A 26,597-nucleotide genomic window follows, 5' to 3' on the forward strand; every position below is an offset into this window, starting at 1 on the left:
TCAAAAAAGAAAAAGATGGAAGAAAAAAAGGAAAAGATGGGGTAAAAAAAAAAAGAGGAAATGATGAAATAAAAAAGGAAAAAGACGGAATAAAAAAGGAAAAGATGAAGTAAAAAAGGAAAAGGATGAAATAAGGGAAAAAGATGAAATAAAAAATGAAAAAGATGAAAAAGGGAAAAAAGATGAAACTGGGAGAAAAGATGAAATAGAAAAGGAAAAAAAAATAAGTAAAAAAAGATGAAATTAAAAAAAAAAAAAAAAAGTAAAAATATTTAGGAAAAAAAAAAAAAAAGAAGAAGAAGAAGAAGGCAAAAAGTGCCCCGCGTGCGGGTGGCGGCAGCCGCCTTCCTCCGCGCGGCTCCGCGGGCGCGGGGCGTGCCGCGGGGCGGGGCGCGGGGCGGGCGGGGGCGGAGCGCGGCGCTGGGGGCCGCGGGCGCCCCGCGCTGCCCGCTCGCTGCGTGCGGTGAGCCCGGAGCCGCAAAGCCCCGCTGCTGCCGCTGCTTCTGCTGCTGCTGCCGCTGCTGCTGCTCCCCGGTCCCCGCGCAACGGCGGAGCTGCCGCCGCCGCTCCGCACCCGCCGCGATGCCCGCGCTCCTCCTGGCCCTGGCGGCAACGCTCTGGGGATTACCGGCCGGCGGCCGGGCAGCGGGAGCCCGCGGAGGTAAGGGGCGGCAGCCCGGGGAACTTTGCGGAGCTGCTGATGCTGCCCGTGCCGCTGCTGGCAGCGCGGCGGGGAAGTTTGGAGGCTGCCCCTGAGCCGGGGTGGCGGCGTGGAAACTTAGGGGATGGGGATGGAGAAGGGGATGGGGTGAGGGTAGGGGTGAGGATGAGGATGGAGAAGGGGATGGAGTGAGGATGGGGATGAGGTCGAGGATGAAGATGAGGATGAGGATGGAGAAGGGGATGGGGATGAGGATGAAGATGAGGATTGGGATGAAGATGAGGATGGAGAAGGGGATGGGGGCACAGCCGGTGACCCGCCGCGGTCCGGGCGAGGAGGGGGCTCCGGGACCCCTTGGGGCGCGGCGGCTCCGCGCTGGCACCGGAGCAGAGCTGACTCCGAATCGGGCTCCCGGCGCCGCCGCCCCGAGGTGCGCCCGGCTCCTGCCCGCCCAAGTTGGCTCCGCGCCGCTCCACGACTCCCTCTGCGACAGCTTTGTCGCGACACGCGGCTATCGCGAACGAGCGGCGGTAGCGTCCGGTGTCGCGACACGCGAGCTACCGGAGGGGGAGAAGGACGAGCCGGCTCTACGCCCGGTGCCCGCGCTCGTACTTCAGTCTGGAGGCGAAGATCGGCGGTCGCGATGGGGTTTGCGCGATGGAAAATATTTCACGAACTTTCCGCCGTGCTCCCCAAACGGGCAGGTTGGCTTTCCGCGGCTGCAGCCTGCCTCTGAGCCGGGGAATAAAAACGAAACTTGCAAACATTTGGTGGAATTGTGCTGGAAACGGGTCTGTCGCTCTGTCCCCCCTCCCCGATGGAGATAAGCAGGTGCCACTTCTTCCTCAGTATCAGTTTCTGGTGTCTCAGTTTTGCATTGTTTTCCCCGTATTTTGTGTTTGTAGTTACCTTGCTCGGATTCAGCATTTCACAAAAAAAAATGTGCTGTCAGCTTACGTTACAATCAATCCCATCTTAAAAGGCAGCATCCTTGTAAATCATACCGGCCCCAAAAGTGGGATAAATCAAATTTACTTAGAATCAACTAACTCATCATATCGTAACGTCATGTCTTATCAAAACCGAGCGGAGTACACATTAGGACTTAAAAGGCATTTTGTTAAAAAATGTCAAGTGGTCTCAACCTAAAAGGGATTCGGGATGAGGCTTCCAGAAAGAAAATTACATTTGCACATCAGATAAACTTTGATATGCTGCAAAAATTATTGACCGTACCAAGCTGATTTTCCTTTACGGGAGGAAATTCTGGGGCACCGAAGCGTGCCAGGCTTAATGTATGTGAAAGGCAGTGAAATTTGGGATGCACCGTGGCTCGCCATTGGTAATACGAGAATTGGGGAAATGTCATGGATTGTGTTAATAGCAGTGTTGTGGTAGCCATGGTGATATTAAATATTAGTGAGGTGCTGCAGGGAGAGGTGACACCTATTAGACCAGTGGAAAATGTTAGGAAAAAGGGGGAGAGAAAAAAAAAAAAACACCAAAGTTTGAAGCATGTAAAGCTTTTCTCTATGTTTGCAATATGCTGGAGGAGTTTTATCAGACCAGCTCTGTCCTCAGACAGGTTACAGCTACTCTAGAGTATATTACATGACATACATATTACATTTTATATATATATATATGTATATATAAGTTGGGAAGGAAAAATGTTCAGAAATATGGAAATGAGGTGAAAAAGAAGGAAAAAGGCAGTCTGAAGAGGTGAGTCCCTCCGGGAGGGAGAAGTCCTGCAGCTGAGGTTGTGCCCCTTGGGTGACAAGGAGGTACAGCTTACCTTACAGTGCTTCAGTCAGCCTCTTCCCGAGGAGGCTCACAACCCAATTCCCTTGCGGTTATCCTGGTAAGGAAGTTGAGAAGCCTGAGCAGCCTTGCTAATGCTGGCGAGGCTGAGGAGCTCCAAGTCCCGTCCCCACCTTCCCAGAACTGGAGCTGGTGGCCCTGGGGCTGTGAGGAAGGTGCCCAGCCCCGGGATCTGGGTTTGGATAACCTGTGCAATTGTGTAGTGTGATTTGGTTCTTTCCCCCAGTGAAATGTGTATCCCCAGTAGCATTAATGAGTATGCGGCTCGTTATTAATAGGCTTGCCGCTCATTATTTGCCCACAGCTTGGTGGCAGACCACAGCTGGCAGGTTGCCCTGGTGGTCCTTGTCCGCGTGGTCCTGCAGGTGGTCCTCCTCCAGAGGTAGTCTTCGAACCAAGCAGAGAGGTGTTCTCTGGTACATTAAAACTCAGCCCTTTCCCCCAGATGACAGTGTATCACATGTTCAATTCATGCTTTTGCGTATCTCAAGCCTTTAAAGAAAAAAAGGCAAACTTCCCTGAAAGCTACTCCTCTCTGAAGTCATAAAGCCTTCAGAAATTTCCATCTTTGTTCCACTTAGCAGGGAATTTACTGTTTTCAGGGTGTCCTTTGACCATACTTAAGTAAGGGTTGGAAATGAATGACTTAAAATGGAGTTTTCAGGTTCAAGGTTCAGCTGATGTTAATTTGGATTACTTGCCGGGCAGCAGAAACAGACCAGGTGAAATAAATTTGCCTCCTTCTGGTGGGGGTGATTGCTGGTGGCCTTCCCTTTCCAGCAAGGTGCCCCAGCAGGTGGCAGTGGGGCTGCCAGGGGGGTTCCAGCCATCCTGTTATTAGCTGAATGTTTGAAACCAAGTGCACCAAATGCTGCTGTGCTTCACCAGCCTGAGCTCCAGCTTGGCAGTGTATTGGGAAGTATTCCCAAAAAATCTCTTCCTGTGCTGTGCTACAGAGGTGCTTGCTTCATACTCATGTTTTATGTGTCTTGGACATAGATAAGTACTAATATCTTATACCCAAAAGAAATACGTCCAAGGTCGCAGCGACATTCCTATTTATTTATTCCAAAGAACAATGCTGCAGGAAGCACGGTGTGCTTTTAAGAACTTATCTGTCACGGGAGAGGCACAATTACAGAGAAGCTTGAAGATATATCAAGGAATTTAGGACAGTAGTTAGAAGGATGTGCAATAAGAAGTAATTAAAGAAAGAAATCGTGAGAGATTTCCACAAGTGCAATTTCAGTGACTGGTTTTATGGGGCAATCAGTGATGTATGTGCCTCCACGATTGAGTATGTGATTGCATGCACAAAATCCTGATTCTTCTGGAGACTGAGCAAACTGTGTTGGGTTTTCTCTGAACCGACGTATGTACTCTCTCTTATTAAAGTTATTTTATGCTCAGTTCAATGGTTTTGGAGATCTTTGGTTTAATAAAAGGAAAAGTGTTATAAATGCACAAACTACTTAAAAGGCAAAACTTTGTTTTACAGTTCAAAACCGTATGTATTATATGAAAGGACTGCATGTAAACTTGTTCTGTGGCAAATCTTTTGCTAATTTATCATAAGGGTTTTGTCTGGGTTTTGTCTGGTATTCCTGCATGTTGAAGTAGCTATTCTCCAAAGACTTATAGAAAATCTCTTCTTACTTCACACAGTAGCTTTTTTTTTTGAAATGTTACAAGTGAATTTGAGCACATACACATACCTTTACAGTCATATGGATCCCAGTCTTACCCCACTTGCTTCAAGTGGCAAAACTCACAGTAGCAATGAAATAAGTGCAGTTTGGAAGCCCTTGTTCCTCTAGAGCCTGTTGTATGTCTTTTTGTCTGTTATTTGGAGTTGAAGAAAATGGGTTTCTCTTTATTGATTGTAAAGTACTTATGTAATTTTAATTTAAGAACTTCGAGTTCTGTCTATCTGTAGAGATGCTGGTAATCTAGGTAGTAGAAAGTACTTGTTACAGCATTGTACTTTGAGTCCCAGCATGTTGTTTTTCCTAGTTTTTAATATATTAATCTGTCTTTAATAGTTATGTTCCTTAAAATATAATTAAATAAAATTTGCTTAGGGAAATAATTTTAATTGCACTTACCCAAAACACTTTTAACGTGAACCCTGAAGATAAAAATATCAGAAAGTGATTATTTTTATGTAAGTCATGATGACTGTTGAGTCTGTGCTTAGTGAGAGCTTGGGCTAAGTGCAGGCACTGCAGAATGGATCCTAAATTTGCAAGTACAATTAGAAATTAATTAGATTTTTAAATATTACTCGAATGACTATGTACCTTCTGTCCAACTCACTGGTTTGTTTTAGCTAAACAAGTTTTGGGGTCTCAAATTTGGTCTACAGAAAGGATGCAAATATTTGCAAGCAGAGCTGTATTTCAGCTGGCTACTTGGTGTCCACAGCACTAAAAATTCCCGAGGTGCACTGAGTTTCCCGATGCTGTTGGGTAGACCCAAAGTGATGTCAGCAGGATCATGGCTTGCCCCTGCTGTGCCAGGACCAGTGGGCAATGTTGGGCTGCACACAAGCTCTGGAACCCCAGGAACGGGATTCCCCTAAAACACCGTGTCCTGAGGTAGATTTAGTGGGAGCTAGGAAGAATCATTAGAGACAAAGACGTGCTTTTGCCAGTATTGTGTTCGCTATGCTGTTAATCTAATTTAATTGGTAAGATCCTTGTAGTAGGAAGATCTTCCTGCATACTTGGGAAGTGTAGGTATATCTGTTATATCTTGTTATGTATGTCGAGGCTTCCTCCCTATCATGTAGACATAGACTTGGGCTTGGGCACTATATACTTTTTTACGAACCCTACCAAGCTGGAAATAAAATTGGGCACTAAAAAGAAGATTGTATGTCTCTTTAGCAGCTCCATTTATCAACCATTTTGTAATAAATTGCAGTTGTGTATTAATAACAAAAGACTGGGATACATAAGGGCATTGCTAAGTAATGGGACTTTTTAAAGATGATGTAATGCCAGTCTTGAAGTGGTGAGGTACACTTGGAGATTTTTATTTCTATTCGGTTAGAAATCCAGATGAATTCTCTGAGGTGGAAAAGTAGAGATTACAGTATTAGGAGTTCTAGATACGGTACATTGTGTCCTGAAATGTGCTCTTAACGCCAGCTGATGTTCCTAAACATCTCACGTGCTGCTGTCTGCTGAATAACGTGGCCTTCCAGAAGAGCCAAACTGTTGAAACACACCTTTGCTTCAGAAATAAGAATGCATTTTTTTTTCTTTCTGTAAGATCAATGTATTTTGGACTACCCATTGCCTTACTGTCAGTAGAAGGTTCCATGTTAACTTCTGTGTGTGACACTGTTGAATAACTGATTCATTGAGAGTGATAAGAAATGCTGTAGAGATGAATCTTAAACTTTGAGAATAAGAAAAATACGTACAATTCCTCCAGGTTTTCTCAACCACTGAGTTTTTATTTAATACCAGTTCATAAGCTTCAGTATTTTTTTTCCTTGAATGAACAAAGGAAACGTGGGGAATGAAAACATACAGTTTTGTGTTTTTCGAATAGTCTTATGATGATATATTGAAAGGGGAATAGACCATGTGCAAGACAAATGCTGATGCAATGCTTTCCAAATGCAGTATTTCTCCTGTGGGCTGTTCTGTCAAGGGGAGACCTCTTCTGCTCACACAAGCACACGCTCCAGCAGCACAAAAAGATACCCAGGCAATTTTCATGTAATGCTTTATGATTTTAATTCGCCTATCTGCAAACTAACCAAAATTCTTTTTGTCAACAACTTTTAAAATACAATTTTGATATTGTCAAATAGTTTGGGAAGCTGCTTATTGTACTCTGATAGAATGGTTGTATTTTCACATGTTGTGATGTGCTGGCAAGTATTTTTCCTCAAATGTAATTTTTTAGGATATTTTAAGGCATTGGAGGTACCAAAACGCTACTACTTCTAATATATCCTTCTTTAAATGTGCCTCTTTGGAGAAATGCTGTGGCATAGTGCAGCCATAAAAGTGCATGTGGAGAAAAAAAAAAAAAGTTACTAATGCAAAATGATCATGGAAAAAATGGCAGTAAGTTTCTAGATGATGGATAGCTTTCCCCAAAATACCTGCCTCTTCTTGCTTGCAAATCCTGTGAAGATGAAAGAAGAGCAGCACAAGTTCATAGCTACTTGGATGCTCTTTTGCATATGCAAACACATGCTGATTTACCCAAAGTATATTGGTATTTGTGTAAAACTGTGTGCTTATGAAATGAAAGCATGTCATTGAGCAGTGAAGCTTTCTTCTCAGGAGAATATTGTTTTTTATTTATGCTTCACTGTGCTAACAAACAGATTATAGCCCTGAGCTTATACCTCTGAGATCAATGTATTCGTTGTTCTGGACTTGGTTATGGGGTCAGGATTCAGAAGTGCAAGGAAACTTTGGATCATTTTATTAAAATATCATTGGGAAATCTTAATTGGTAGACTTAATTAAGTTATGTTTTGTCTGTTTTGTACTACAGCTTTTATACAATAAATTAACTATTTCTTGCAGTATTTTTATTCTGAAGTTTGGTTCAATTTTGATTGGGTTCCTTGTATTGAACTCACTTTTATATTTCCCACATCTAATTCTGAAATATATGGATCAAATTCATGATTGCTTTTCTCAGTTTGTAATGTTCCTCTAGAAAATGAGTTATTTCATAAATTGTTTATTTTTAATGATAAATTGTCAATTTCTCATTTAAAAAAAAAAATAAATCTATTGTTTTAAATGGACCACCCTCTCCTGAGGTCAGAAAAACAGACAAAATTCCAGACAGATCAATATGCTGATATGTATTGTCTACTACCTGGAAGCCATTTGGTTGTACTTAAACCTGGTTCTGTGTAAGGCAGACAAAGCTGGCTCGTTTTCTAGATGAAGCACTGTACTTTGCATTCAAGATGTCTTGTTACTCCTAGTTATCACTCATTTAAAGTAGCAAAGACTCATTAAAAGGAATTCAGAACACAAAATCTGCTGGATTAGAGCAGTGCAGTACAGTGGCAGGGATGTTCAACAGCAGTATAAGTGTGGCTCGTTTGGCTTCCTACTGCCTGAATGTGATTAGTAAAAACAGGGAGATGGCACTTGGCTGAGGGGTGAGCACTCGATTCCTAAATTGTGAAGGTGTTTTTGTACCAAATGCTCTGACAGACTGATCTACAACTCATGGAAGAGCGTGGAAAACTTGTCTTGCTTCCAGTGGATTTTGATCCAGTTCCCAGATGCTGGTCTGGGAGGGATGTGAGGATGGTACCTTGTTATTCAGCAACCTGGCTCCTTATGAGTCGTGTGCCTATCCAGAGATGAGCATAGTTGAGTTCCTTTTGATGCTTTTTCTTTTTTTCTTTTTTTTTTCTTTTTTTTTTTTTTTTTCAAATAATCCATGTTTCAGCAGTATTCCAGTCATGCAAACCCTGCATGCTCAGGATTTGCTCAGCTTACAGGTGGAGGTGAGCTATTACTGGATGAATGGCAGAAATACAGCATTGCTCTATGAGGATAGACAGGGCTATTTCCTGCTCATACATACATATGAAGCTTTAAAAGTTCTCAGTCATATTTATAAATGCTTTTGCTGTTCTCGTTCAGTCCTTCCATCATCTCTACTTAAGCTCTGAGATTCTCTGGGGCTGCCAGAAGAGGTATAGCAGCAGGGTGATTCTGCAAAGCCCAGCTAGGGGCTGGGATAAGCCTGGGTGTTCTCTGCAGCCCACTTCCCAATTCCTTGCTGTGAGCGGAGGTGGTGAAAGAACAAATGTAGCTGGGAAAACAAACAAACAAACAAACAAACAAAAACAACAACAATTATGATTCAGAAACTGTTGCAAATTTATTAAATTGTGTCCCTGGAATGTTACATCTAGTCTGCCACTTCTTGACACTTTGAAGTGTCATTGTTCATGGGATTTATCATTTTACATACAAGTTATATGTGAAGATATATTAAAAAAAGTTTACTTTCTGTTTTGTCAGACCATATAAATGGAACCTGTTAAAGAAAAATGTAGACTTCTTTCTTTTTACTTAGTAGTAGGAAAAAATGCTCAAAGTAAAATAGTAGATAAACCACTACTATCTAGCCAGTTGAGAAATGTTGGAAGACCTATAATCTCACCTCATTTGAAACACTTGGTTTAAAATGGCTTATTTTGTGTAACTGCAATGAAACTTCTATTTTGAGGGATAGTGGCAGGCAGAGTTAAGGACAGGGAGCAAAGGAAGAAGGCTGCAATACTGAATTTATTCCTCTTGGGTGACACTAAGCCAAGTGGCTGGTTCTTGAGATTACAGAAAGAATAGTGAACAAAAAAAGGTTTCTTCATAGTAGTGTCTCTTTATAGTAGTCTTAGGCAAAACGTTTTAGACTAGCGTTACATCATATATAGGGGAGATGAAGCAAATTGGGACTACACGGGTGTAAAGATGTGAAAACTAAGGCACTGCTCCATGGCTGTGGCTTGTCAGGCTGAATCGCTTTTGCACTTCTGTTGATGACAAAGCAGGGCTACCTCAGAGCAGGCAGGTATCTTGCAGATGCTGGCTCTGAAGCTAGCTTGATCTGCAGCAGTTAACCATGTAGGGCTGCTATAAGCTACTTCTGTGAGGAAAGATTGCAAGTATAAACGTGTATATTAAACCTTGGATGTACAGGGAGAGAGTGGAAGATACTGTGTATAGCAAAGCCAGGAGCACAGGGAGTGGCTGGGCAGACGTAATCTCATGCCCTGACCCAAATGGCCCATTAGCACATTTTTTCAAATAGGAGCATGCTATTCAGGTCAGCATGTGCACACAGACCCATCGGAATGAATTCCTTCCCTTGCGCTTGTTACCTTACATTTCTTTCTTTGGGTTTTGAAGGCTGTGACTTAAACAGAGCTGACAGTATACAATATTACCCATTTACTCTGTAGATTATACTCCTCTGGAGAATTGGTGTCAGCTAATCTGCCACTTTGACGTTTTCAGAGAGACCTGCTAACTGCATATCCCGTAACGCTGCAGGAGACTGTCAGATCTGGGTGTCCGTAACCTTATTTATTCTCTCCAAACTTCTAGGAGTGTATGTTCAGATCTCTAGCCTGTGTGACTTACTTTGTCCTATGAGGAGCTTCCTTTCGGTGTAGAAATTTGATTTGTTAGTACCCAATTTTGACCGCTCTTTGGGCAGTAGGAAGAGAGTTTGAAGCAGATGGCTGTCAACATGATGACGAAATTCTGAAATACTGCTCAGATACAAACTGTGAGGCTTGGTATTTAAAGCACATTCAAGCATATAAAACTGCTTATATTTCTAACACATTACCGCTTTTGCTGTGGAATACTCTTGATACAATTCATACACTTCTGTGATAAAATATTTTTTCTTTTACTGAAAAAAGCCAAACTCCACTAACCAATTAACGTTATTCAGCAATGAGTAAAACACTATGAACCGTGTTATGATTTTGTCAGTTAGAATCATTAAATGCTCTTCAATGAAACCACACTGATTTACGTTAATTGGTGGCCTGTCTTTGCACAATGGTATCGCGCTGTGTCAAATGTGCCTTGCAAAAAAAGGTAATGCAGCTAAACGTACTGTGATTGCTGCTCTTGTGGTGTTGACTGGTGCTCAGAAGCTGGCCAGCAAATGAATTTAAACTACAGGAGTGCTTAATGTGTGGCCATGAATTTTTAGGAGCACGCTAAAAAACACTTTCATAAAATAAGTGCTAAAGTAGTAGTAGGTATGGCACAACTTGGATTCTGCATCACATTTGTAAATTAGTTGTTGGATTTAAGTGCTTTATAAAAGACTTTGTATATATATATAAAAAATATATATGAAAAGCATGATGTAAGTATGCAAACTTAATAGAATGCCTTTTATAGCTTTATATATCTTAAGGAAAAAATGTCAGAGAGTAATAGATCAACAGTCTGTTTAGCCCCACAGTGGCCATTTTTTCTAAAGATGGTATGTCATGTCCTTGGTGGTTCCATGAGTAAAGCAGCACTGTGGAGAAGTGTTTCTAGAAGCCAGCTAATGGTTGTTTTTCTGATTTGGGGTAGAATACCTGTGTGTTTTGGGTGGTAATCTTGAAGTGGTCACCGCCGGCTGATCATGCATACATAAAACGAATAAGGGGAAATTACTTCTAAATATTGCATTTACATTGAGTTCCATTTTAAATCCTGTTTTGTGCTGAGCAGAAAAGTTGCCACGTCTAAATGGAAATCTTTGAATAATTTCATTTTGTGTGTCACGACAAACTTCTGCTGGCCATAGGTTTTGTGTTTGTACTGCGGGCAAGCAGAGTGGTAACTGTACTTGCTCATCTCACATTGGCACCTTGGGTAGACTATCTCTATTTTTAATCAAATTTCCAAAATCTCATGCCTGGGAAAACCTCTTACAACTTCAGGAGTCCAGGTGCTGCAGAGCTTATTAGAGAGTAACAGCTTTTGATGATACAAGTGCCTGTTGAATGTTGCTTTCATTTGGAATTGCAGCCTCAGGGAAGCAAACAGACTAGAAGTGGATAATGGAAACAGAGAGGCTAGGAGGGCTACTTGTTAAATTACAGGATTATTTTATTTGGTAGGGAGCAAGAAAGGCCATGTCCAGTACAAAACCAAAAATATAAACACCACAGCTCTTACTAAGTTTCTGCTCTGCTTCTGAACCACAGAGTTTGCATTCTGGAATAGAAGAGGTGATGAGCAGCAGTGTTTGGCATGTGTGAATATTGTCTTTTATAAGCCATGGGAAATCAATCTTCCTTCTTTCCTTCATGAAAATACAGAACTCCTTGAAGCCGTTGCTTTTGAAAATGAATGTATTAGTGAAAAATTCATGGATGATCCAGATCTAATTTTTATAGAAATGAACGGTAATGCACTCTGGGACTTCAGGTCCATATGGATGTATTTTACATTCACCTGCATTATTGTAGACTTAAAGAATAACTTTTTTTGTGTGTGACTGATAAATAACTGAAGGTATAAAACAGCTCATCCCAATAGAAATTGCTGCCACTGTAAGGCACAAATGTCAGCTGTAGCACATTGATGTTTTAATAACAAAAAGTAATCTCCCCGTACTTCAGTAATAAAGTTACACAGGCTCCAGTTTGCTTTCTTGTCAACATCTTTCTATTGACACCTTTCTGTCAAAAAGATGAAGTGAAGAATAAAATCCAACTCTTTTCTCTCATGTTAAATGTATTCTGCAAAGCTTTTGTGAAATACAAAGCATATGGACTTTGCAGATAGTGTTTGCGTTTGGGACTTGCAGGGAAATCTACGTGAACTTTGTGCTGTGGAAATAGTTGCCCTTTAAAGCAACCAGTTATTTTAAATAACCAGATTTTCTGTATTTTGGGGAATAGTCTAATCTTTAGAGCTCTTTTGTTTTTTAGGAGCAGTAGAATATAGTTATTGATATAAACTGAGATCTCAAAATTTGCCAGTCTGTGTGCCTGGATAGGTACCATTTTTTTTTCTGAGAAATCTGTTACTGTTTAGAGAAGACAGAATCCATAGTCTAGCAAATTGTCAGAGAATGTTCTAGTTGGGGGCTGAAATGGTCCAATAACATAGTCCAAAATCTCATTGTTTATTAACATTTATTTTGATTCTCATAATGACATGAATATTGGTTCGAAATGTATTTTTTAAAAAAGGCTAATGTCTTCATAGATGTCAGTCTGGTCCACAAAACATCCAAAAAGATATCCTTCAGAAGCAATAAGTAGGAGATATGTGTCTGAATTTCATTAGCTGGTAATAATATGCGTACCCATACCTGGGGAGAAACACCGCTTAAAACCTGAGCTTCCCACTAGGCCAGCGGGGCTCATATCACTCGCAAGGTTAGGCCTCCTGCTTCACCGTCATGGGTTTCTGTGGAGAAGTGGCTAGGGTAAGCTGCTGCAAAAATGCCAACATCTGCTAAATTAGATGTAACTTTTAAAGCAAAATCCCTGAAGAGCTGGGGCTGGGCAAAGCGCTGCGGGAGAGGTTTAATTTCAGCTTCTGCTGTGTGTGGAGCTGCAGTGGGGCGGCTGGGCAGGGTTGGTCATGCTGGATTCCTTCCCCATGAGTGCAGCAGGCTTCGGGTCCAGATCTTTGCTCAATGATAGCTATGTAAATATGAAAATACAGAAAATATAGTAGTTCAAGAGGGTGAAAATTGTATCTTTTCAGGGCGGTGATACTGGAATAAGGGGTCATAGAGTGGGGGGAGAAGTCTTTCTTCCCCTCTTTGGCCTTGGTAGCCCTTCATTTGACAGATCATCTGACCTGAGAACCAAAAATGTCTTCTCCGCTGGAGGTGGTGACAGACTTCAATTTGTTTGAACCAAATAATGAGGAAAAAATGAGTAGACCTTGAGCATGGCAGCATAGCCCTCAGGGCTGATGCTGCTCGTCATGATGCTTCTCTTGTTGGGTGATGCTAGTGCTTGAGATTGCTGATGAATTTCAGTAGCAAAGACTAGGAGAGGACAGACTGGTAACAGCCTGGGGAGGAGAACTTGCATCCCAGAAAAGGGCAAAATGTTGCTGAAGAAGGGCAAACCAAGGGATTTCCTTCCCCGGGTGCTTGCAGTTGGGCTCTGCCCCGTTTGGAGAAACAAAAGGGAAGGCTCCATCAATCTTGCTCTTATTAAATTGGCACAGCTAATGTATTCTGCTAAAATGTGTTCATCATGCTGTTTAAAACAACCAGGTTAGAAATCTACTGACAATAAATGAAGATTTATTATTTTCGGTGTCATTGGGGCACCTAATACAGGATTGGAATACTAACTGGAGTTTGTGAAAGGAGAAAAAAAATGTCCTGGTGCCATTTAATTAACTGTCTGGCCAATATTTCTGCCTTTTTATTGAAAAATCTGTACATTGCAACTGGCTTCAAGTATACTCCGGGACAACTCTGCCAACAGCCAGCAAATAAACACATTAAAATACAGACAGCCTTGCACAGCTCCATGCATATCCAATAAAATCACACCTTCAGCTGCAGAGATTTTTTTTTTTTTTTGTAACAGACTAGCAAACAAGAATATAATAATTGAATATTTAATTATAAAGTAATTTATTAAAAAACAGTTAATATTTTTTATAAGCATAGAAGGAAAGTCTCTTGTGGAGTGTGTCATGGGGGACAACTAAGGCCAGTGAAAATGTGAGCAGGGTTTTCTTCTTAATTTATGGTTTAGCCGGTTATGTTCTTTCAAAGCTTCTTAAATTACTTTTTTCCTTTAACCATGTATTTATTTCCCAGTATTGTTTCTGGCTGACCAATGTGCTTTTTGAGGAAAGCTTTAATAAATTACCTTCATTTTCTTTAGATTATGGGAAGCATGCACTATTCTCATTTTATACGGGGTGTTACCTATTAATTTGATTTCCAATCAATGTTCTGCAGTTCAGGTCTCTTCCATGGAAGTTAACTAGGTACATTGCTTCTGAACTAAGACATCCTGGAAGGCAGCTGTAAATAAGCTATTACATGCAGCTGATACTGCACAGATATTTTTATTACTTTTTCTCTACATCATATTGTTCTAAGTGACACCGTGATCTTTGATCGCAAATACTGGAGCTGCAACCCTTAATTTCTACAAGAGCTCCTAGAGTAAAGGAAATTCTGGGTTTGTCACTCAGGCCAAAAGCACTGGTATCACATAAGTAGTTTGGTTTTTACCTTAATGCTGAGGACAGCATCTTATGGGCACAGAATATGTAAAGCTCAGCTTTTTCATTAGATCCAGCAAATGTATTTGGTGATGCATTAATGACATGTCAAGTGATTATATTTTGGGGGAGATGGAGGCCAAGTTGGGAAGAGTTTAAAAGACAACTAAAAGAAATCAGACTAAAAGTACTGAATTACCTCTATTACATCTCTCGCAGCCCTTGCAGCCCTGCTGGTCTGGATTCCGGTGGTAACTCTCGAGTTGAAAGGTTAATGACTCATTTTCTGAGCAGTGCAGTTTTCTTTCATTTTTCATCTACAATTATCTCCACTGCTTTAAAAACCTGAAAGGCACTTCCAAAATGCATTGTACTCATGTGTTATTGCTGTCAATTAAAGTTATTAAATCACAGATTTTTAAAAGTGAAATCCAAATACGCATTAATATATTTCTGTCGTGGTGTTGCCACTCCATTATGGAAGTCACGAGTGCAGCATTGAGGCAGCTCTAGAAGTCAGTGGATATTTCTGTTGATGGACCCAAATGTTCATTTGAATATCCATTTGCGGAATAGCCTTAAGGGTGGCAAAGCTAGGGAGAAGAGAGAAAGCTGTTATGGGCTGCTGGCGCAGGAGTTCGGTGTTGGGGAGAATTAGGGTGGGCAGATGAGTTGGCCATCCCTTGCTTATAGGGGCATAGGGGCAATAAAAGACAAGTAAAAAGAGGCACATTATCACTCCCCTGACCAGGGCTCTTAAGGACAAAAAAAGGAATTTCTGAAAAGTTGTAAACCTTATGTTTGAAAGGTTGAAATACTAGTGGTGGTTACGGGAAATGGAAGATGAGGGCAAAAGCCAAGTTTTTCACAGCCGTTTGATATGGTGTTTGTGCTCCTTTGCGAATTCCTTAAATTAGCAATTTCACTTTTCTGTAAGTCTCCTGTACTTTGACTCTTAACTGAATTAAGTCCCATTATAAATGACATCTTTCCAACAGTTGGGATACAGGTTAGTGCTCCCAAGAGGGGCGATTTAATGAGGTTGTTGCTATGACAGCTCAGCTCCAGGCAGTACATGTGCTGCCTCAAAATACCCTCTCTCCCCTCAAATATTGCAGCAACTTCTGTGAGTGGATTTTTAAACTTTGCTCTTAGTGGAATTCAAGCGCAGCACTTTACAATTCTATTTTCACGATAATGCAGCTGAGGTTTTGACAGTCCACGCTGTTTGTTTCTTTACTTCTGAGATGTTAATAGTAATGCATGATTTGACAAGTAAAGGAACAACAAGGTGTTAACTGTATAGTAATTTTAAAGGATGCTCTAAGGGCTAAGTCAACAGATTTACAGAAAGAACTGCCACACGCACTACACTGTTTACAGTGAAAATATATTGGGCCTGTCTTTCTTAAATTCACATCAGAGAACGTCTCAATGGATGGAAATTATTTATTATTTACTCTGGTAACTGGTAGGAATACAAGCATTCCCATTACGCTGCAGACTGTAAGCTGGTACAGCGATTCGTCTCGTCGCGGGAGCTGGCTGTGGTCTACAACGTTGTGTAATGTCTCGCAGTTTCCCAGAGATGTTAAATCAAGCAGTTATATTTTTCAGGAAGGCTGTTAGCGCAAGTCTGATGATGGCTGCTGAAGAGGCAACGTGTGCAAAGGTTCAGATGGTGGCAGCCCCTCTGGCTGTGTCTGTAGCCTGCAGCAGGACAGGGTTTGGCCATGGGGACGTCTGGGTTGGCACTGAGGTTGTATTTGCTGGACTGCTCCTGCCTGCCCTTACATAGGCTCCCTGGATAGGAATCATCTTTGAAAGCAGTTCATCCCATCCCTACCATTCTCCGCTGGTTCTTTTCTTGTCTAATACCATTTTTTGCATGGTTAAACCTCGGTAAAGTAGTTCTGAGCCCAAGGTTTTGAACCTCAATGTGGTCCAGAATAATGCTGTTACTTGAATTTTTTTATTAAAAAAAAAAAAAAAAAAAGTCCGAATTGCTATTCCACAATATTATATGAAAATATTTCAGGTTGTCAGTTTTCAGGAAGGATGGTGGCAGAGGAAGCAGTTGCCATTGCGACTATTTCTCTGTTGCTGCTCATCTATGAAATGGGGAAATGTCATGTTTAAACTCAAATGAGCAGCTCTGAAATGTATTTCTGCTGCCTCAGTGTTCTCTGGTTGCTTTGTAAGTCGGGTTGCTCCTCATTGTTCTGTCTCTTCTTCCTTCCAAGCTTTGAAAGTTTTCTTAAAGCTATGACTTCAGCATATAGAGAGGAGTCATACTCAAATCTGACATGACCTATATATAAACATTGCTTTTTAACACTGGCCTGGAGTTCACTGGTTTTGCTAAGGATGAAAAGTTCTTTTTTCCCCACTTGATCTGTGTTCTGTGTCCGTGTCTGCTTGGCTGTGAATTACTGCGGGTCCATCTCTGCTGCCATGAGGCTGTACCCACCAGTGGGTGCTGGGCCGCCTCACTCACTGTTGGAAACAGCTCTGTCACCCTTGATCTTAGTGAAATTCAACCCAGGGAGATGCTGAGGAACTACTTATTCAACCCCAGAAAGCTTTTCCTTTTTGAAGTTAATTGGCTTAAAAGATTTTGATTTGCTGCTGCTTTAGAAACTGTGTGCTATGATCTGGATTTCTTTTTTTTTTACATATTGTAAGTAAAGTACCTTGGTACTAAAGAGTAAAAGGGCTGGCCATATAAATCACTGCTTCATTGTATTTATTGTGCTAGTTACTTGGCTTCCAAGTATACTAATTTTTTTGTAAATGCAAAATCATTCAGCTGTATCCAGATGGGTTCAAAAGATGCTGATGAGAACATTTGTTAAGGTTTTCAGTGGGTTCTGATAATACTGTTTGCCACAAATGTGCTTGTCCCAGTTTCTTTCAGTGACTGAACAGGAAAGTGCAATTTCTGTGTACTTTTAATGACAGGTAAATAGGTTCAAGTATTCCACCCAATATATAAACTCATATTCTCTATATTACTTTTTTGGCTTTTATTCCATGATCACAGTTTTGTTCCCTTTGGAAATAAGGGGGACACCTGCTAATGTCCATCTCACCTGACTCCCACCCCCAAAAAGCAAACAAACAAAAAACCACAAAACAAACAAAGCCACCAGCTCCCAAACAAAAAAAGACCAGATGCAAAGTGCGAGGAGCGTGGTTTTGATTCCGGCTTCTTGTGATGAAGATTGCTACAAGAAGAGAAAACATGCTGTGATTTATTCTCACGGCAAAAAACTGCGAATGGAACAAGAAGTACAGAAATCTCAATATGTTGTTGCTAATACAATTTACATTTAGAACAGTGTGTCCTCCTTCACCACTACGCTTGGTTTAAACATAGCTAAATTAAAGTGGTCTATAGGCAGAGTTTCTTGAACTGCAGTCCAAACCCTCACTAAATGAACATCTAACACTTGCTGGTAACCATGCAGCTTCTTGAAAAAAGTATTTTTTGCGTATTATATTTGCTCTGTGGTTATCTCCATGTATAATAATATCAAATTACTATGCTGTCTCTCAAAGTCCTAAATCGTATCATTCTTACACAGACCAGAAAATTACTTGTACTTAACAAAGATATGTTTATCTGTATATATGTCGTGGATTTTAAATCGAACAGTTCCAGACATAATTTTCGTAATGTTGGTTAATCCATCTTTAATTAAAATGTTAATTGCTAATCCAGATATTACACGTAGCAAAATCAGCCTACAGTAAGCTGAGACTTATTTGCACAAGGACAAAAAACGTGCAATTACACGGCGGTCTGCTCGTCGGAACTGCAGTGTATGTACGTATGGGAACCCACTAAAACGTGCTGGTGAGTTAGTGTATGAATTATTTCCCAGCCAAAAAAAAGAGGGGAGGCAATGTAGTGCTAGAAAAATTCCTCCTTCAGTCAAAGGAGGGCCTGAAATACTGAATTTTTGGGAGATTGCTGCCCAGGATGGGTTACTCCAGTGCTGCAGCTGTGGTTGCTTCTGACAGCTGCTCAGCTAGAAAATATTGCTGAAATCCCGTCTGCTTCAGCGTCCAGAACAAAACTCCCTCTGTGTCGGAGTGATGCCTTTCTGGAGTCAGATCCATTCCGTCTCATCTTCCAGCAGAGGGTTGCAGAAGGTAAAGTTAGCTAGACGAAGGTTGTGCTTGTTTAAAAAGTGCACTGAGGTTGCCAGCTGGTTTCAGAGGGCTGCGGGGAGAGGTTTGCTCCTGCTTCTTGTGGCAGAGGTGTGGGCAGTGCTGTGAGGCTCAGCTCGCTGCTTTCTGGAGTAGCTGGCACAGGCAGCGGCGGCGTTTCATGATCTGAGCTGGGAATCCTGGAATTGCTGTTGTTTGTTTAGCTGTGTACCAGTAAGCCTCTTTTGGAGGCGGGGGGAGGCTTGTCTCATTAACAAAAGATTACAGTGGTAGTGGCTGAAAACTTGTTAATCATAAAATATTAGGAACTGCTTAATTGCTGAATGGAATGACGCACGGTGCCTCATGCGTCTGAAACTGATTGATTCAGATCTCTTGGCTGGGTGTGTGTTTTTCATCTGTCATTAGAAGAATTGCGAGGGTCAGTGTAATTCAAATGTGTTTTTCATATCTTTTTCAGAGTAGTCGTATTCAAATCGGACTCATGAAATCATCCGAGACTGCAGTCAGATGTATATTAAATGAAAAAATAGACTTACCTACGGAGTGCCATCTGTTGATTTTTATGTAAAGAAATCTTTTTCATAAATCTCTGTCACTTATAAGAAGTGTATACTAATGGGTAGGCTTTTGAATACATATTTGCCTTTTTCTAAAACCTGAAAGGAAGAACAACCAAAAACCTTGCCACAATCATATAAAACACAGACTACCCCTAAATGCTATAAACAAAAAGCACGCCTCCTAATTCCAGAAATCTTCACAATCTGTTCCTATTTGGGGTTTGTCTCAATGCCATTGGAAAGGTTTGAACTTTTGGATTTTTGGATGTGCTTTTTCATATTTTTTAACCTGTTCATTTTCCATCAAAGATGGTCACCTCTTCACCTTTCTTCTAATCTTTCCTCCCTTTCAGACCCTGTACTCCAGTGTTCTTTGCCACTTGTGAAAGTCACTTAATCTCTGTTTGAACCTGTATCTGATGTGCTCCAGCAGCACGGCTTCTCTTAGCGAGTTCATCCAAAGGGATCAAGAGGAAGATGCCTTTGACACCTCTGCTGTACCAGGAGGATGCAGCCGCTCCTTGGCTGAGAGCTATGAAAGAGGTTATTTTAGGAGCGATATGGATTTGTATGTATCGCTTTGGCATGGTTTGCAGTCACCGTCTTTGAGACGTGTTTGAATATCTGCTATTGATGCATGAATAATACTGCTATTTATAACTTGTTTTCAGGCAAGAGAACTGGCCACTGCCACTAGGAGACTCACTCTGCCTACCTGCATGGAAATTGGGCTCATTTCAGTTCCTTATGAGGCCAGAACAAGTCTAAAACAACACAAAAGCAACCCAAACTCTGCTACTTTCTCAAGGTTAGGTGGTGTCTTTGAGCTGTGTTGCTCGATCAGGCAGAGCCCTTGCCAAAAGAGCCTGCACCAGCTGACCTGTCCTAGTGAGCTCCAGCCAGGCTCCTGGGGGAGCTCTCGTCTTTCCCTCTGCTGAGTCCTTACAGAGGAGCAGTGAAATTGTGCTACCTGGTGAGAATGAATGTGCTGCCCTACCTGTGGTATCCTTATTTCTGCAGCCTGCTTGAAAACCTGTCTTCTTCCCTATGGTCTCCTAATGTCCCATCTATGGGATGCAGGGGAGTGCTGGGGCTCCAGAGCAAGTTCCCTTGCGCCTGAATGATGTTATATCCTTTCGGTCTTAGCTAGACAAAGTGGATTAAGAATTATTTCTTCTTTGTCTTGGGCTGTAGGCTAGGAATAAAAATATGCAAAGACAAATCTGCTATTACAGGGATCATCTGTGTGACAGGCTGAGCGACAAGGTCCGAGATTGCTGAGAGTGTAGAAACTAATGTACATGTAAAACTGATCTGCACAAGATATTCCCAAAGTCATTATGCAGTGCATAATCTTACAAATGAGGGGTTATATAACTGCTTTCTCAAGAATAATATGTCTTTTTTTTACTTAGCTTTTGCAAATTTTTAACGTTCTCTCCATAAGTAGATCAGTTACAAAAAAAAAAAAAAAAGACAAAATGCATATGGGATGTATTGTGAGCCAGGGATTACCTGGTGTGGGAAGAGGGATGCATTTAGGAACAGAGACAGCACGCAAGTCGAGGCTTCTGCTCAGAAGAGATGAGGACATCTGCCCCATGAGCACAGGGAGTTGCTGGGCTCCAAATGCCACCTTTGAAGTGGGCAAGGCGATGGGTTGGGAAGGTATCCAGAGGTGAATCAGCTGGACAGCAGTTGGAATAGGTGTCTGAAAAGAATAAAAACTTCTGTTACATGATGAAACAGGAGGATGTGCAGTCTGACTCAAGTGTTCTTAGTGCGTAAAGTAGCCAGGAGTCCTCAGGTTTTGAAGCAAAAAAAGGATTAGGGTGAGGTGGTTCTGGGCAAGAAAAGTACAAATAGAAAGTGGGAGATAGCTTTAATTTCTCCAGAGTGCTTTCTTTTTCTTTATTCTATATAAGCAGATTCACTCTGGATCTGGAAAGCTCTAACATTTATCTTGTGGTAACGGTCCCCAGAGCTTCAACCTTTTTACTAAACTACCTTTTAAAAAAAGCTGTAAGTGAAAGTTTAACAACCCCTCTCCTCCAATAAAGATTGTTCAATAAAATCATAACTGTGTATTTCTTGGCCCCAATCCATGTATCTGATTCTGCATAGATGTGAGGCAAAACCTGCCAAAAGGCTGGGAGGACACCCGCTGGTCTTGGTGTCATTGGTGTTGAGTGCTTTGCTTATTTTATCTTTGCTCCTCTTCTCCTAATACTTTCCCTACATACCCCTTTTTGGTGAAGTGGAAGTTTGGGAGATGATCAGTGTCTCTGGTGCATGAGCCCTGTCTTTGTGTGTATAATTCACATATTCTTGCCATGTGTATCTTGAAGGGAATACTTTTAAAGCTAGTTTCTAATACCACATCAGGAACTTCAATATTTGAAAGTTCTTCATGACAAAAAATAATAATTATGTAGATTATGTATTCAGCTTCTGCTGGGAACTTTGGTTTTTCTGCAGTTGGTCTTGGACCAGTCTGCTATCAGTCAGCGTTGTACACCTCTTCTAGCCCATGTGTTCCTCTTCAGTCCTGTGGTTAGCTATTTGCTTCCCATTATTATCTTTGAAGTCCTTCTACCTTTATATTTAGTGTTACACTTGTTGCTATTAGTTAAGAATTTCCTTTTAACGTGAGCAAAACTCTTGCTTTTCTCAGGCAAACCCTCAAGACATAAAACCACGAGCATGGTTCTAAAAAAAAACATATAGAAGAAATTTCTCCCTCTAGAAATACAATAATTGTGTTCAGATCTCTTCAGTGGTACAGCAGTGCCTTATAAGTGCCTTCCCACTGTGGTGATTTCTAGTTCACTTTCAAAAATCTGGCTTATTTAAAATGTTGCTATTAATAGCTCTCTGTTGGCAAAATGAAAGATAAGTCCATGGGATATCCAAGTTAAGCAGGGCACCGGGTTTACATTGGGTTTGTGCCCAGCAGCTGCTGATCCTGAACTTCTACAAAGAAGCCGTGCATTAATCAAGGTGTAACCATGGGGACAAGTTCCGTGTTGATATTCTCCCTGTGCAGGGGTAGTCACCGTAATGTGACCTGTAGAGGCAAATCACGTAATTCCTCTGCAATTTGGTGTGATCACGGGTAATAAGGTACCAATTTCTTGACTACCTCGGGGATACGCTAATGCTGTTGTTGCCGACTTTTCCTGGAAGAGTTGAGGAAAATGCAAAAACAGCGTTTAGCGAATTAGGGCTCCATTTTTCCTAAAGGTGCCTCTGTGATTGCAAAAGTCCCAAATATCTAAATATACGCCAGCAGTACAGTGCTTCTGGGTGCAAATTATATGGTGATGTGCACACATCATCTGTGTCAAAGGTGCAGGGAAAGAACAACTGGGCAGCATTAGGGAGAACAAAATTGTTTAATTGGACTTCTCGTATTTATTTTTAGCTTGTGAGATAATTGCTTCATTAGGGGTGGTAGCTTCTGATTTTATTATATCAGTGTTTATCAGAACTACACGCGGTTCCTGGAAAGCTGTAAGCAGTCAGAAAAGCCCCCTGGATGCTCAGAAATGGCCACTAAGAAAGGAATAGTTCAAGTATGTAAGTGTGAGGTATCCAGAGAAACAGCCATTTTAGGAGGGGCAAGGACCATTTCGTGGTTTAGTTAAATTAAAAGCACCACTTCAGCTAACTTGGTCCTACATCTAGAGCTCTTAAAGGTGCCCATAGGAATATGTGAATTAGTTTGTCTTAATTGCCTTATTTAATTTGAACGTTTAAATTGCGTTTCTGTCTTTAATGCAGCCATTTTTTTTGCCGAAAACACTTTCTGATATGGATTTGCATGTGTGCTTGTTGTGTGTGCTCACTGGTTTGGTTCTCCTCCAAAGATCTTTTCTTTTTCCTCTGAAAAAAAATAGTGAGAATTAATGTGTTGGCAAAACCCAGCCCTGACTTCAGAGAGAGTTGTGAATAATGAATGCAGGATCTTTCTCTAGCAGCACTGGCACTAAAACATCAGCCAGCTTTTTATTAAAAATGCTGCATGCATCCTTATGCCCCCAAAAAAAGAACAATTCAAGTGCAGAGAACTCCTAGACCCTGATCAGCCAATATATTTAGTGCGAGTGGACAGATGGGACCTGATTTGGTGTAAACAGAGTTTTGCATTGGCTCCAACAGCTCTGTGCAATGCTGCTGGATCAGGGCTTAAACGTTCCTGTAGAAGAGACAAAGTTAGCTTTCAGGCAGAGCTAGTTAAAAGTAAAAACATGTAGCAGGGGAGGGAAAAAAAAGGACGGGATTCTCGCTCCGTTTCTGTACTCTTTCGGCATGAGGTTGTGTAATTGTTGATGCCCCTCTGTTGGTCTGTAAAACAAATGTATCGGACTTGGCTAATGGTTGCTTAAACGTGATTCTGGCAAGAACAGGGAAGAGTTTGGTTTGCTCAGCCTGAGGGAATCCTCCTAAAGCATCCTCTTGGAGTCAATGGGAGCTTTGTCATTGACTTAAAGATTAAAGGGTTCAGTAAGGTGAATTGACTTAAATCAAAGTGATTTAGCGGTGATTTAAACCAACAAGCAGAAAACTTTGATTTAAATAATTGATTTTAATCTTATTGTGAATTTATAGTTCTAGCTGTTTTAAGAGAGGCAAATGCTTTGAGTGGTGTGTCAGTTTGAATGTAGTGGTTTGTAACCAAACAGAAACTTGGCTGATGCATTTTAGAAAACTCAACACAAAAAATATTTTATGAATATAAAAAGTAAAACACTGCTCTCTTTCCAGTTATATGGGTCTTTTCCTGACCAGCTCTGTATTCTAGCTTAACCTTTCTTAAATTCCTGCAAACCTATCTCCTGTTTTAAATCCTATGATTTAATTCAATGCTGATTCATTCTTGAGTCATATATTAGTTCTTACAGGCTTTTATTGCAGAACTGGACGTGATCCCATGCAGTCTATCACCATTCGGAGTGGATTTTCATGGACACTAGAGGGAGCACATATCGTTTTAGGAATGTACAATTTTTTTTTTTGACCTGTCAAACCAGAATGTTCTAATCAGGCAACAATATATAGTGATACATAACAATATATATGGTATTAATAACCAATTTTGTGCATCTCAGGTAATTCATAATGGGGAACACGTGGAAAGGGTAAAGGTCATTTGAGGGAAAACTTTTCTGTAAAAATTAATTAAAAATTCCCACATTTTCAAGGGCACAGAAGTGATGCGGTGTTTTCTCCAGACACACAATTGGGCACAAAGTGGGAAGCAAGTATGGGCAGATTTCAGAAATATGCTGGTTTTGTGAGTACTGTGGTGCCGTGCCTATGGATGGAAGATGGAAAGAGGCACCAACAACATCTGCCTGCTATTCTGCTGAGCTGTTGTTTCTCTTGGAGCTCAGTGTCTTCTTCCCTGGCCCAGAGCAGAAATCTCAGGAGGGAAAAAAAAGAAAAAAAAAAGTCTGGGCAAAATAGACACAAACTGGAAGGTTATTAATGAAATTTCTAGAATACATACATGTAGGTAAATAGAGAAGAAAAATGATTATATATAGTGAGCTCTCTACTACCTATTTTTCTGCATTGTTAAGGAAATTTATTGCCTGTCTCAAATGAGATCGCTACCACTGGTAATAGTTTTACCCCCTTCTTCCTCTATTTAACTTCAAGGTTAGATATAACTTTGAGTTCCAATGACTCTAGGTTGGTTTCAGTAACACTATATACATTTCAGGGGAAATGTATTGGTTAAAATAAGTATTTCATCTCCTGTAATTTTATTGACTTGTGTTAAAACGCATTGATTTTGGCTGAAATATTTGGATTTCAGGGTAGATGCATCTGTTCTTTTAAGAGTGCATTGAAGTCAGTTGTTGTGTTTCAACAAATACATCCCCATTGAAAAGCAAATTTAACATTTAAAAGGATTAAATGGATGTTAATCAGTCAGGCATCATATTTTCAAACATGTCAGTCTTGTTTCTAATGTGTGAAACATTATAGCACTCAAAAGCATTTTTTCTAATCTTATTCTATTAATCTAATTCTTAATGTACACAATAGTAAACCTATTGTGTCGTGTTTGCTTTATTAAAATACGTGTTCAAATTAGTGATTTCTGTCTCTCTGTCTTAACTCAGGGTTAATGAGGTTGGCTGACTAATGCCTATTTAATTTCTCTTACCTCTGCAATGTAATTGAAGTGAGATGTGAATGCAACATGTTTAACCTCCCAGCAAACAAGAGCCTTCAAGCTCCTGGTCTGAAGCAGTGCTATCATCATCATCTGTGATAGCAGGTAATCAGTTGCACCTATTGATTTGACACGGATTTCCATCACTTCTGCCAAGTGTGTTGTAACCCCTCCAAAGCCTCCTAGTGTCTGAAGTTACTGCCTTCCCTTCCGTGCCTCCTTTTCTGCAGTTAAAGTGGGAATACTTTCCTGTCTGTCATGGTGTAGAATAAATAGCAATGTTTTAAAAGCATTAGAAAGTTTGAAGCCTTTTGTTACCATTGGAGACCCAAACTTTGCTATTAGCGCACAGAGTGAATTTCTTTGGTGCTAGTACTAGAAACCAATACCCTGTACATAAAAAAAAAAAAAAAAAAAAAAAAAAAAAAAAAAAAGTAGCTGCCTTCTTTGAACCAAAATCAATACCAAATATTTAAGCTTAAATCAATGACCATATTGTTTTTCCCAATAAATTAGTTTTCATATACAGTTATTTTGCAAGCTCTTTAGAGGGGTCCTCAGCAAATACATATATATATTTTTTTTTCAGCACATTCATAGACCCATATTTTTCCCTTTCATGTTGAATCCTTGAAAAAGGCTGTGAGAGAAGGAATCTGCAGTAGTTTTGTAGAGTCCCCTCTCTGTTCCTCCCTCCTTTTAATTCTCCACCAGTTTTCTCCCATCAGGAGAAGTTGCTCTTGCTCCCTTTTCCATGACTAGTCAGTAGCTCAGCTTTTTGGCAGGTTTATGTCAGAGATGACAGATCTATGGAAAATATGGAAGTGGTAATTCTGGACAAGCTTTGGCCAAGCTGACTGTCCACGTCAGCAGATGGAGCCTCCATGGGCCTCAGCCCCGCTGCTGACACCGAAATGACCCTGTGGCTGCTGCTCCACACCTGCCAGTCTGATCCCGTGCTCCTAAAGAAAGTGTTATTTGTGCTTTTTATGTTCCTCTGCTTTGCAGTGGGCTTGACAGGCTATAACAGGGATGGAGTAAGCAGGTTTATAAAGCTTTTACTTCTGTAAAAGAAGTACACCAGTGATACAGCTTTGGGATGATGTGGTAGGTGATGCTTGGCCATGATACTGGGGGTGGACGAGCCCCCCTTTTGCTCCCTTCCCTGTGCCATGAACCCTTCCCTCCTATAAACCTCTGCCTGGAGTGTGAGGGTGACATTAGAGTCAAAGATTGCTTAAAATGTTCATCATAAAGCCAGCTACAACTTTTTTTAATGAAAGTATGTGTTTAATATTACTGCTGAATACCTGTGAGTAAGAGATGCGACATATACATCTTACAGAAATGTTGTGTTACATATATAGATCCTTCCTGTGAACCTAACTTTTTTTTTTTTCCAAATTTTGGTTCCCAGCTAGTCATAAATTTCACATGAACGGTAGGTT

The 26,597-nt window shown here is 40.9% G+C and overlaps 1 protein-coding gene across 1 annotated transcript in view; it reads left to right on the plus strand.

Annotated features, from left to right (window-relative positions):
* Window positions 1-409: 409 nt before the first annotated feature.
* LRP1B (LDL receptor related protein 1B) overlaps window positions 410-26,597 on the plus strand; it is a 669,075-nt gene continuing 642,887 nt past the window's right edge. Inside the window, exon 1 of the mRNA XM_038182072.2 lies at window positions 410-661. Coding sequence (XP_038038000.2) covers window positions 583-661 — 79 coding nt within the window. The 5' untranslated portion in view covers window positions 410-582. The remainder of the gene's footprint in view (window positions 662-26,597) is intronic.

This window comes from Anas platyrhynchos, chromosome 7 (genome assembly GCF_047663525.1).
Source record: "Anas platyrhynchos isolate ZD024472 breed Pekin duck chromosome 7, IASCAAS_PekinDuck_T2T, whole genome shotgun sequence".
NCBI lineage: Eukaryota > Metazoa > Chordata > Aves > Anseriformes > Anatidae > Anas > Anas platyrhynchos.